This window comes from Sorghum bicolor, chromosome 10 (genome assembly GCF_000003195.3).
Source record: "Sorghum bicolor cultivar BTx623 chromosome 10, Sorghum_bicolor_NCBIv3, whole genome shotgun sequence".
NCBI lineage: Eukaryota > Viridiplantae > Streptophyta > Magnoliopsida > Poales > Poaceae > Sorghum > Sorghum bicolor.
In genome coordinates this window covers 2,254,575-2,267,829 of record NC_012879.2, presented here as the reverse complement: position 1 = coordinate 2,267,829, position 13,255 = coordinate 2,254,575, and the positions used below count along the sequence as shown (strand labels likewise).

Genomic DNA, 13,255 nt, shown 5'->3' with positions numbered 1-13,255 from the left:
TTAGCTTCATAGCTTGTCGTCTGCGACCCGTTTCGTGTGATGGATTTTCTCTTATTCTTCGCCGGGGATGAGATGAGATATGGACAACAGTAGAACACGTTGCTTCGATGCAAATTTCTTGTTTCAAATGCGATATATATTTTGTTTTCGGAGTCGCCGTCATGCCTCACCTTTGTTTCTGCACAGTGCACACTATAGATAGAGAGTAGAGACGAAGCAGCGACTGTTAAGTGATAGGAGCTGCAAATGCTTCCTCTGTTTATAAATTATAATCTTTTGATTTATTTATTCAACAAGCCTATGCATAGGAATTTCACATTAACTATAGAGGGTTCGATCTTTTGTCCCAAAGGACTGGACAGGAAATTTCCCCCTTTTTTTTTAAAAAAAAACTCTGCTCATTTTAATCTCTTTCATTTTTTCCTTCCTACCAAGGTACCAAAGGACAGCTAAAATGGTGGCCGTACTATTGAGATGCTGATTCTGTATGTAGGAGTACTACTGTACTGGTATCAACTTCTTCTTTTTTTAAAAAAAAATATATTCTAGATGATCTTAGAGAATGAAAAAGAAATCAAGATGCAGAAATAGAGAGCCAAAACTTAGTCAGTCGTGCAGAGAAGTACTCTGTTCCCATTTGCTGAATGTTATTCAGATTCAGCCAGGAACACACCACAGCATCTGCTTTCCTTTTTCCTTTCCGAACTTTGATCTTGGTGGACAAAGAACAAGCTCGCAACAAATGCACAATCTTTTGTCAGTTGAAAATAGATTAATAAAGAGCCGCACTTGCAGTGGCAATCCATGGCAGCCATCACTATTTGCTAGCTCCAGTTGTTGTCCTCCCACCTCATGATAGGAATTTAATTTCATAGCAGTTCTAGAGCCAACCCTTTGTTCCAAGCTGGGTTGGGTGATATTTTTTCTAAAAAGGACTGGTCATTTAAAACTCCACCATGTTACTTTCCTTCGTTCCAAAGGATGCCTGAACTTGCTGACATTCTATTGTGATGTTGATCCTGTATATAGCAAAAACTTATTTTAAAAAAAATGTTTTCAGAATGAGAAGGAAAGCAGTTAGTGCAGAGAAGTGCTCTGTTCCGATTCTCTGAATGTTATTCAGCCACGAATATACCACCGCATCCGCTTTGTTTCCTCCTGATGATCCTTGATTTTTTGCAGACCAAGCACAAACTCTCAACAAATGCACAATCTTTTATCAGGTCAAAAATAGATTAAAGATCCGCACTTACTGTGTAAACCTATGGCAGTGGCAGTCATCACCAGTTGATGCATCTAGCTCATGATAAGCGATGGATCGGAGGATGCTATGCTACATTCATAATATGGGTGGCCCTCTTTTGAGCTTGGTGTTGGACCATCGAACATGGATTTGCCACTTGCTTGCTGCACTATGTGAGGAAGGGAAAAAAAAATCACCTGCTTGACTTGCAGGAGACGAACGCTACAACCACAACTGGTGCTGGTTTCATATCCAAATTCCAAAGGTATCCATCCAGCTTTGGCTACCATCCGTTGATATTTGCAGGGCATCAGAGTGATTGAGCCAAACAAAACGCAGCATTTGGGGGTGATGCTATCCGTTGCTTTTGGGATTTTATTAATACTCCTACTTGCACTATGCACCACACTAACTCTTGTTTGTGTGCATCTTCTTCTTCTTCTTTTTCAATCAGTTAGTTGATCATGTCCTGCATTATCACTTGATGATCAGACTAATAACCAATCGCCTTCAAATGTCCTTTTTGGGGGTCTATATTTCAGAAAAAAGGAGGACTAGGATCCAAAATCCTTTGAATTCCTTTACCTCTTCCAAACGCCCCAGGTGGGACCAACCATGGATAATTCACAAATCACAACCTACAAGTGACAGTATCAAATTCAGGGAATCCATGTAAAAAAAAACTGAATATGTAACAGTAGAACACTAGAACTGCTGCTCTAGCTCAGCCGGGAAGCAGCCAAGGCATATGCATGGATGGTCCAACACCAACCATCGCCCAACAAATATCATAGCAGCCCACTCTCTCTCAATTAATCGCAGGAGATTATTTATATATTTCTCAGATATCTAGTAAAGGCTTCTTTTTTTATATATGACTAAGGTCTGTGGTTCAGTGAAGGTACAGCAAGTCAGCACTCACAAGCGCTGCTTGCCTGTCGTTCAGTCGTTCAGCAAGCCTGTATGGGCACACCCAACACAATGTTGGCATGCACTCCTCACAAAATGGCCAGGCATACTAGAATAACACTGAAAAGTTTATTTATTTGACTCATTGCTGCCCACTCACTAACCATTCCTGATAGACACTTCAACGAATCTCTACATTTTACTTTTCTTTAATCCCCTGATGTGACCATGAAACCAAGCTTGGGACAAAAAAATCAGCTCCTTCCGTTTCGGGCCATTAATAAAATTCAGGTGGGGAACGCCTCCGTCCAGTGACCTTAAAAAAAAATTCAGGTCCTTCTGCATGAAGCTGATGTTACTAGTAAAACCACCTAGCTGAGGCTGTCAGCCTGAGATGCTGAGATGGATACAGCATTACAACAACTAACCCTTGCATGCATGAAGAAATGGCCCTGTACTTGACCCTTGCTTGGTTCACCAAACTAGCAAGTGGCAGCAGGCCTGGCTGCATAATCGTTAGCGTTAGCGTTAGCAAGCAAACAGAGGCGAGCGTGCAGAGAGTGACACAGCACTGGTACATGCACGGCACAGTCGTTGTAAGGGTCCCCGTCTATGCCCAAATCAGGACCAACAGTTGCCTGCAAGATTTTCAGAAAGATCGCATGCCTGCACGCTGCTACCACGGTCCTCTTGCGTACTGCACAGTACACACCCACACCAGCAGGCGGTAGTAATAGACAGGCGACGACAAGTAAACAGATCACAGGCAGGCATGAACACTGAAACTGAACACACCACACCTAACTGAACTGATGAAGCTGCCAAACAGAAGCTGCGTCGTCGTCGTCCCTGCAATCTTGCCAGCTGCAGATCAGAGACGGGCAAGCAAGCTACTCCTAGCTAGCTAGCTAGGTGAATGTGAATCTCCGATCCGGCGGTTAGAGCAATGCACTAGATTGTTTTCAGATTCATTGACAGAGATGCAAGGCGTACGGGGTAGGATGGAGGTGCGTGCGGCTGGTTGGGACGTACAAATCAGGGTGGATCCTTTGGGGATCCATGGACCGATCGAACGGTAGACAAGTGGGAAACACTGGTGTCTGGTGTCGACAGCGAGTGCGGCGTCGCCGTCGCCGTCGCCTGGAAAGGCGGCACTTGTGGCCGCTGCGACAGTGACACCGCGTGCGTGCAGATGCTTGAGTTCTAGCTGACGGCCGGGTAAGAAGAGTACCAAGAAGCTTTTAGCTAGCTGCTGCAGCCTGCAGGTGGCCTGAAGCATGCAGCCCAGTTGAGAGCAGAGGCAAGGCTTCCTGTAAAAATCCCTGCAGAGCTTCTTCTTCGATCGGTCCAATAATCCACCGGCCGTGTATGCTCGCTTCGCTTCGCTTTGCTTTGCTTCGCAGCGATCCAGACGTCAGAAAAGGCATGCACCTAGCTGGTGGTGAACTGGTGGCTACTGAACTCTGAAGAGGCGTGCGTGCGTGCATTCTGATTTCTGAAGTTTCTGAACCGAACTGAATACAGAGCAGAGCACAGGCACGCACGCAGCCCTGACGCCTGAACTTACCGACCGGCGACCACCACCGGCTGCTCGGAGTCGTCGGAACCTCCAGGGAGGACACGCACGCACGCACGCAGACTGGTAGTACGTGTGGCGTCGACGGATCGGCGACGCATGCATGCCCACGTCGACGGCGACGTCTGAGCTTCCACATGGCGGAACTCACTCTCGCTCGACCGGCCGGTGGCTCGTCGCCGACGACGTTGACGCGAATTATTGCAGGTGAGTGAGAGAGTGATCGAGACAGCAAGTCGCATCACATCCCACACCCACACGTACGCGCTCCGCTCGTGTGCTCGCCGCCGGTCGCCACCTCGAAAGTACACTCATGCATGGCGTCCTCTGATCTATACCTGCAGCTAGCTAGGCCATCATTATCCACCACTACTGCACGAACTGATCATGATTAGTTAAAACAAATGAATGAAGCTAGCCATCCCCAACTAATCGCACAACTAATTAATAATCATGCTCGGTTCGTTTCGTCCTCAAGCTTGGAGCTAGTGGAGTGGAGCCATGCTTCTGCATGGACGACGGACGGAGCCAAGGCCAAGCACGCATGCATCGAGACGTGACTCGCAGCAGGTCACATGATTGATTGGAGTTTGGAGGCGGAGGGGGCAGGCGGCAGCGGCAGGGCGATCTTGTGAAGGTTCCTCTTGTCCTTGCAGGCGACGACCAGGCTGGAACAACCTACACAGGACCATGCATGCATGGATTCATATCCATGGCGAGAGCGAGCTGAGCGAACTCGACACGGGAGGACGTCTTGTACTACGATCCATCCTAGGCTCCTAGCTAGCCTAGACGGCCTAGGCCGGTGGTTGGCATCTCCAGGGAGACACCATTGATCCACTTGTTTTCCTTTGCGCAGAATTATTGTGAATTTGCAATGTCCTCTCTCTCTCCATGTCAAACGGTAAAGCTCTGTAGTAATGCAGGGGTTGTGGTTGCCTCATTCTTGATCTTGAGGGGGCACAACCGTGTCAGCATAGAAATTCCAGCGAAAACTAGTGCGCGATTCCTTGGGTTCCAGATGAGGCTGAGTGGTCACATTCATGTTTCAGCAAGGTTTTTGGTACACTAAGGTATTTTTTTGTTCGCCGCTAGCAGATATTAGTACTCTTTATTCAGATTCCAATCAAATTTACCCAGATGTAAGGAAATGTAAATATTGACGGCCCGGAAATGGCCTAAATTTTGCTCATCAGAGGATAATTTCATGAGTGTGTTATGTCCCATATGCCCCTAATAACTATTTGCCTGTTGGAATGGTATAGTTTTAGAAAACTACGGTATCAAGAAAGTATGGTTTTATATATAAGCCAAAGACATTCAAACCCATGGTTTAGAAATAAGTGCTCATGATGAGTATCTAAAAGACAAAAACTCCATAGAAAGAAAAAGGGTTTTGATAAACCATGGTTTAGAAACTAAGGTTTGTTTTACCCAAACCCAAACACACATCAAGTTCTGAAAACCAAAGTATTTTGCAAAACCATAGTTTTATCTAATATACTCTGAACATACTTTGCATCCAAACAGCTAAAGCCTGTGACTTTACATGTTTACTACCTGCAGTTTTTGGGGTAGTAATAGTAATAAAAGGTATAGTGTACTCATGTTGAATGATTCCTTGGTCTACATGCAAGACAAAAATGCCTCTTAATTTCAAAAGTAGAGAGTAAACGGTAGATTATGTCGAGTAAACGTAAAAACATGTCGGCAGCCGAAAACTTTACAGTCACGAATAACCATTGATAGTCATAACTCATATGGGCAGTTGCAATGCCCAGACAAGGCATAATCTTGCACAGTGCACAACCACTCAAGAAGGTCTAGAGAACAGTCCAGGACACTAGAGAACAGTGAACTATAGCAATTGTACTGCCACACCTATGGCTTCAGATTCCTTTACTGGATACTGTAGCTTGTGATTAGAAAATATGGAACATGCATGCTGATATGCTAAGTTTTAGTTCACAAAATGGTCCCAGCAGAATATTATGTCATCCATTTCGTCCATAGAAAATGGCACAAAGATCAGCAATATATTATTGACTGGACGATGACATCAAGTAGATTACATAAGGTTTGTGCAAAACAACAGGATCATAGCAGGTCGCACTAATCAGCAGTCTAGCACAGTTACTTACTGTTAACCCATGCTCCCTGTCAGAATCGACAAGCATAGCATAATTCCTAGTCAACAATGCTAATGTTCATAACTATTTGCAGTGTCAAAAGCGTTAGAAGTGAGCCTAGTTTGTCCTTACTCTCTTTCACTGTGGCAGATCCATCATCATATAGATTTTTTTTTTTGAAGAACGACATGCCGTTTTCATACATAGAAAAGAACATCAATGGCGATATAGGAAAAGATAGAGCAAAAGGTCACGTTAGTAATGTTCTCTTATGAGCCTAATGGTACTACAATTCATAGAATATACACAGTGAACTGCATATTAGTACATCATTTGCAAGCCTAAGGCAGCCACCTCAATGTGAATACAGAGTTACACATCCAATTTGTCAAGCAGTTGTTGAAAGATTCCATTCCAACATCTTCCTTACAATCAGGTGCGCTAACATTGCTACATTAGATGTGCCTAAACTGCTGTCCAGGGACTGAACATAGAAGAGAAGTAAAAGTTCATCACCAGTTACCCACCAGCAAAATCATTCAAAAATGAGAAGTTTTACTGACCAGAAAAGGCTTTTGATTGCTGGGGCATTCCTTCTATCATGGTTAACTGCCTTCTCAGCTTGGCTATGTGAGCCTGCACCTGGAGGACAAAAATAATCCAATGTCAAATCACTGGACGTTGTTTTCCCCAGTGTTAAAAAAAACATCAATAAACGCTCGCTTAGGTCTGCTGCTTAAGCACTAGGCGGAGACCTAGTGCGTTGCCTAGGCCCTAGGTGTCCAATTAAGCATGGCATGAACTGTCAGAACCCATAGATGGTGAAGAAAGGAAGAGATTACGAGGTTGTTGTGATTCCATCTATGCCTACCTCGTGGTTGCGCGCGGGTGGAGTAGTTGTGGGGGCGCACAGGCGGAGAGGCGGAGCAACGGATGGGGTGCACAGGCGGAGGAGAGGTGGCGCGGCTGCGTGAGAACAAGGATTGTCTACTGGTAAGCAATTGTTGGGTGTTATGGTGTCTAGATGGGCTTCCTCCTCTAGTGGGTTCAGTGGGCTGTTATGGCATTGCTCTTCCTTTCCTATTTATTTTGACACATTTATGCAACTAAATCTCTTGATATGTAGCTAGTATGTAAACACTTAATCACATTTAATCTATGTTTAGACAACCTAGGCACCAATCGGTGGCTTAGCGCCTTTTTGAACCTTGGTTTTCCCCATTCCATTATTTATGTTCATTCATACTCAAGGAGAGCAGTATACAAACTTTTTTGAGCAAGATTGGAAAACTAATCAAGTAGATGAAATGAAAGCTACATCAACACTAGCACCCACCCAATGTGGAATTAAACAGTAAAAAACTAGGCACTGAGAATTTCTGCCATTCATGACAGGAAAAAATCACTTTGCATCCCTCAACTCTATCATGGATATAGTTGCCAAACAGAAACAAACTGAGAAAACTCTCCATGAACCAATAGAATAATTTCATTAGATTTTACAGATTTCATATGAAAGTGTTAGTGTTCATGAGCATGCTTAGCAGTTAGCACATATATGGACATCAGAAAAATAAGGACAGTTAGCCAACTCTCACCTGTTGCCGAGCTGCAGCTAGTTTCAAAAGCTCATCAGCTTCAGAGAAATTCGAGAACCACTGACTCAAAGGATGATCCTTAGTGTCACCACGCTTCTTTTCATATGGAACAATTTCCATAGAGCCTAGACGATTGGAAGTTACATAGTGCTACTTTGGCATTTCCTATTGTTTAATATAATGCACACAGGTTGTAAAGAAACATACCTGGAGGAGGCAAGGTTATACCAGGAGGAAGCCTGGGCACATTAGCTGCTGGATGATTCTGCACACGTTGGAAAAAAGCCTCTGTAGGCTCAGGAAAGACAATCTCATCATATGTTTCCACAACAACAGGTTTCTTGGTTGATTGAGGCCCAGCTTCTTCTTCTGGATACAGCTTAAGCTGATGAAACCTACATCGCTTGCATAATTAACTATCCTCTTGCCCAAAGAAAAACAACTCTGAAAAACAGGACAAGTGGGACTTACAGATCCAAGCGCTTGTCACAGACATCACTGTGGAAATAAAGGGTTATGGCTATCTCAAACTCTCCCCATCCCGATTCAGACAGCTCGAAAGGCGGTTGCTCCACGACTCTTGTTGGGTTTTGGAAACTTGGGTGAAGCTGAAACACCACACGCTTAACTATGACACTCAGATCCTCATTGTTTGCGGAGCGGACATACACAGTCCACTTGTGGGAGTTGTACCTACACACAAAGGCAGGGAAAAGGAAAACAATTGTCCATCACATTGAATTCACTGTAAGAATCCACAGGACACAGGCTAAACTATTTTCAGTACTTTGCGAACCAAAAACTTACTCGCTAGCCTTTTTACCGAGCCAGAAAGAAATGGTTCCATAGACGATAGGGAAACTGATCTCCACATCCTTGAGCCTTTTACTCTGTTGGATTAGAAGAATTTCAGTACGTATGAACTATCAGAGCTTATATATACTAATAATCAATAAGGTCTAGCAACTGATAAGCACGCACAGCAGGGGTGAATCCAGTGAAGGACATGGGTGTTCACACCCGATAATTTTTTTGGCAAAAATAAATAAATAATCGAAACTAGTACTTAGTAGGCATGACACTACACGTATACTGCGTACGCTTGTAATGAGATCAGATCCGAATACAAATAGCTTAACTTAGGGTTTGGGAGCTCGGTCTCGCATAACAGGAAGGGAAGAGAGGGGGCTAGGCGTACTTGGGTGCTCATCGCCGGCGAAGGGCCCGAGGAAAACGATCCGAGATGACCTGGGCACCTGGCAGAGGGCGGCGGCGGCGGTCGCCCAGTCGTCGCCACGGGAGAGAGACAGATAGAGCGCGCAGGCAGGGGGGAACGGGGATTCGGGAGAAGCAAGAGAGAGAAAGTACGCGGGGAAAAAACAGAAAATGGATTGGCAGACTGGGCCCTTACAAGGCCTGATTGGCATAGCAGCCCAGCCCAGCCCAGGCCTGCAACCGCCTCGTCCTCACGCTGGTGCATTTTTGAGGCGGAGGCGAAGGCGAAGGCGAGAAGGGCCCTCCAAATCCATCATCCTGTGCACTTGATTCCGATCCCGCTTGCCGCGAGCTGCTGGGCATACGCCGCACGAAAAAGTTCATTTTTCCTCTCTTACTTTTTTTTTTGTGAAAATTCGTTTTTCTTCACGAAACTCTAAAATAGGTAAACTATCTTTGTCGACTTTTAAAATCGCAGTTTTGTCTTTTTTTTCCATCTGGATCTAGTAAATCATAGAAAATCGTAAAATAGAAAATTTCATTTTGTTAGACCATACACAATGAATATATAATATACCATGCTTCAATAAGAAGTTTTTCTTGTAGATTTTGATCTATTTTTTGTAATTAATTGAAATACTTTATAATCATAGTTTCTATAGTCTAATTATGGTAAAAATATATGGTAAACTAATTATTGTATGTTTAAACTGCAGTAAAATTTTTATACACAGTGAATCATGTATAACTTAGTTATAAAATTATTTAAGATTTATACTGCATATATACATATATATAAATAACGTAAAGATCGCTGAGACGCCCAACGTGTCCCAAACTCTCATCACAACAGTAGACGACATCAATTATATGGAATAGAAATGAGAAAAAAGGTCAATTGATTTGGGGATTTTCTCAAAGCCAATTTCTTACCTGCCAAAAAAGTAACCTATTTTCCCTTTTCCTTTTCCTATTATAATCAGAGTATATTTTGCAACAATAATTTCCATCACGGTATAATAAAACTATAAAAGGATCAATCATCAGAATCTTTTGTTTAGGTATCCTTTATAAATTTAGACTTTCTCTATATAAGGTCTTGTTTAGTTCCAAATTTTTTTGCAAAACGGACGCTGTAGCACTTTCGTTTGTATTTTACAAATACTATCCAATCATAGATTAACTAGACTCAAAAAATTCGTCTCGTAAATTACAGGTAAACTATGTAATTAATTAACTTTTTTATCTATATTTAATACTCAATACATGTGCCATAAAGATTCGATTTAACGGGAAATCTGAAAAATTTTGTAAATTTTTTTGAACTAAACAAGGCCTAAATATGCATGCGCATCGACCCTCTTTGTCATTTGTCAGTTCGTTGCCTCATGCATGCATATGCATGTCACGTGTTCTACAAATACTGTACAGCTAGGCTCGCCGGGCGCCGTGCTGTGAGAACAACATGATAAATACAATATTATATTATTAAGAACAACAGAATAGTTAAAAACCTACTATATAACAACAGACTACTCACTTCGAAGTTTTACGATGTTTTAACCTTTTTGGACTCAAATAAATACACATATTGCGTTTTGAAAATGGGTGGTGGGTACACAAACTACAACGAGTTTGATTTTCAAAAGCCGATAATAAGCTCACCAATCAATCGTTTATGTCAGTCAGCCCCTCATCTAAAAAACCTACGGCTGCGAGCCTGACGAGTAGAGGGATCGACACGTTCATGCATGGCCCAATCGAGGTGGTTCGATCGGTTGGCTGCAGCTCGGCGGAACGGCCAGCAGTTGTCGGGCTGTAAAGTTGTGGTGGCAACTGGAGTGGGGCTTAAGCGGGCCCAGCCCATAAACACAGGAGGTGGGCTGTTGTTGGTCCTAACAGGCCCATTAATTTCTCCCCACAGATTTGGGCTCCGTCCCGATAGCCAGTTAGCCACATCCTCTCATTTCCCAATCACAACAACAACCACCACCACAACAACAACAACAACAAGTTAGTTACACGAGAAAAGAGTAATATTGACAAAAATCACCATCGACGAACATGACAACTCACACACAGGCAACGGGTTCAGTTATTCTGTTCAGAATCACCATGCCTTTGCTTTGATTTACCAACCGATTGCTTGGCCTAGCTTATCCGATAATGGAACAGTGATGTAGTAACAGTAGCTCTCCAACAATTCACATGCACGATACTCACCTCACCCTACGTACCGTACCATTGCTAGCTGCAAAGCCCGCATCCGCATCCGCATGGCCCATCCGGAGCCGATCCGCCGCCCGGAAAGGGACAGGACCGGGACCCATCCGTCCCCGTCCCCGTCCCCGTCGGCGACGAACCGTCGTCGTCGTGGCTGCCTGCGCCGCGCCGCGCCGCCACGAGGCCGGCCCCGACATGCCACGCGCCGCGCAACGTGCGCCCAACCCGCGGGCCAGACCAAGACCACCCAGGGGGGCGTCGCTCTGCTCGGTTCAACAGCTGAATTGGAGACGACTGATGACCCTTGCCTAATAATTAATAATGGAACTAGCTTGAAATTCAGACAGTCTTTTTTATACCCGTGTATTGCAAATCTCAACTGAAAATCTGAAAGGCCTTGGGACATACTACGATTTCCCTCTGTTCATACATTTTCCATACACACGGCATCCGGGCACGGGCACGGGCACCACACGGGGGCTTTTTGAGGTGTTGGGGGTCCATGCCTCCAAGGACCAACCATATAGATCTGATCTGACATGCCAAATGCCAGCAGCCAATAGCTATCATGAGATCTGGGATGCGATGCTCAAGTGAAGTGAACTAGAGATGGTTATGGCTACACTATCAGGTTATGGGTCTCTCTGATCCTGATTACGGCTGTGTACTCTCTACAGGTTAGATATCATATCAGCAGGGATGCAAGCAGCCAGGGAATGTCATGCTCATGCCGGGTTTCTCTTTCCTGTCCCATCTGCACCGAGGCCCACATCGAGCTCTCTTCATTCATGTGCCACCACTTGTGGCCATGCACCTGCCATTGGGCAACTGGCAGTATCTTCTTTCACGAGTTCGACATGACCAAAATGTATAGTTCTTGCAAATGCAGAGCAGTTCTTGCAGATGCAGAGGGATCATCGGGGCAACGGTAAAAGAGACGTTTTTTATGCCGCGCTGTGGTGGCTGGCTGCCCATCCGATTTCCGATCCATCATCTCTTCATGTGATGAGCTCGAGTACACGCACATGCGCAATTTCTGGATTCATGGCGTGACCATCCTTCTTCACCTTTTCATCACCACATCTCTCTTCAATAGTTCAATGTACGTAGAGGTCGGTCGAGCGCCTTTTTTCAGATCCGACCGTGCACGTGTGCATGCACCGTGGAGTGTGCTCTCCTCTCGACTGCACGTACTGCGTGATCATTGCTCTCTTGGATTCCAGGAGAGATCTCCTCGCCATGCCATCGCCAAAGCCGTTGTTGCTTCATGCATGAATCCATCCATGATCGACACTTTTATGTACGCACATCAGGAGGCAGCCGGTGCTGCACCACATCTGCTAATCCTGCCATCGTTGTCTTAGTGTTCAGAATTAATATAATTGTGTACGCCGTTCGGCTTCACTACGAGCCAATATGCAGTGTAGGGCAGCCAGACAGGTCCGCGCTGCATGAAGCTAGAATTTGTCCAAGCCAAGACAAGTCTCGCTTCAGCACAGCAATTCGCCAATCCGGGCGCTGCCAATTTTCAGCGGAGACACACGGACGGATGGATCCAAGGCAGCTTCTGGTTTTGGCCTATACAGCAGCTAGTGAACGGCGTGCTTGCTACTACCTGCGAGCATCGAGCAATGAGCCAGGAAGAATCCAAGGAGAGGCAACAATCTGCGCTGCATGTACGGACACATCCTAGCTAGATGCGGATTCTCCGGTCTTTACGTCTGACAAAGTACAAGCATTATGCACTCAAGTCTGAAGATGCTAGCTTAATCTCTCTCTCTCTCTTTTTTTTCCTTCTGATTTATAAGTGAGGTAGCCAGCGAGCATTTTTTCTTGTTGTTTCATGCAGGGGCAGGGCAGCTCAGCTCTGAATTCTGATCAGAAGAAAACCAGATGGAACTTCATCAGTTTGTAAGCTGTCATTCAACAGATAAATACTGACAATGCATCCGGCCATATCATGCATGCATATATAGTTTTAGGAGGGGTAATCAATTCCATCATTGTGTAAGAACATCTGTCTACGCCTTTTACGGAAGAAGATGGGTCATAGCGCATTAGCTTGCAGAAAAATCATGGAATGATTCATCCATTCATTCGTGGCATGAAGAAAAAGGCAGGCAAATAAAGTAGGGGATCATTCTTCTATCTCAAGGTCGCTCCTTTGACCCTACTCTGGTCGCCCCAACCACCAGACGTACAGAGAAGCTACTCTGATCCACTAAACATTGCTTCAAAAGCTAAGCCCTTTATTCTCCCCGGCATCCTGATGAATTGAGTCATGATTCTTCAGAAAAAAGGGAACTGGTTTTGTTTTTACCTTCAAGAGAGGTTAACCTGAACCTAACCACATAGTCACATA

The 13,255-nt window shown here is 44.6% G+C and overlaps 1 protein-coding gene across 1 annotated transcript; it reads right to left on the bottom strand.

The window, feature by feature from the left end:
* LOC110430776 (transcription initiation factor TFIID subunit 14b-like) lies at positions 6,086 to 8,816 on the bottom strand. The gene is made up of 7 exons (XM_021448721.1): positions 8,654 to 8,816; positions 8,263 to 8,345; positions 7,927 to 8,148; positions 7,663 to 7,850; positions 7,456 to 7,580; positions 6,421 to 6,499; positions 6,086 to 6,341 (listed from the first exon to the last, which is right to left on the bottom strand). The coding sequence occupies exons 1-7, from the start codon at positions 8,663 to 8,665 to the stop codon at positions 6,313 to 6,315; spliced, it is 738 nt and encodes a 245-aa protein (XP_021304396.1). The 5' UTR covers positions 8,666 to 8,816; the 3' UTR covers positions 6,086 to 6,312.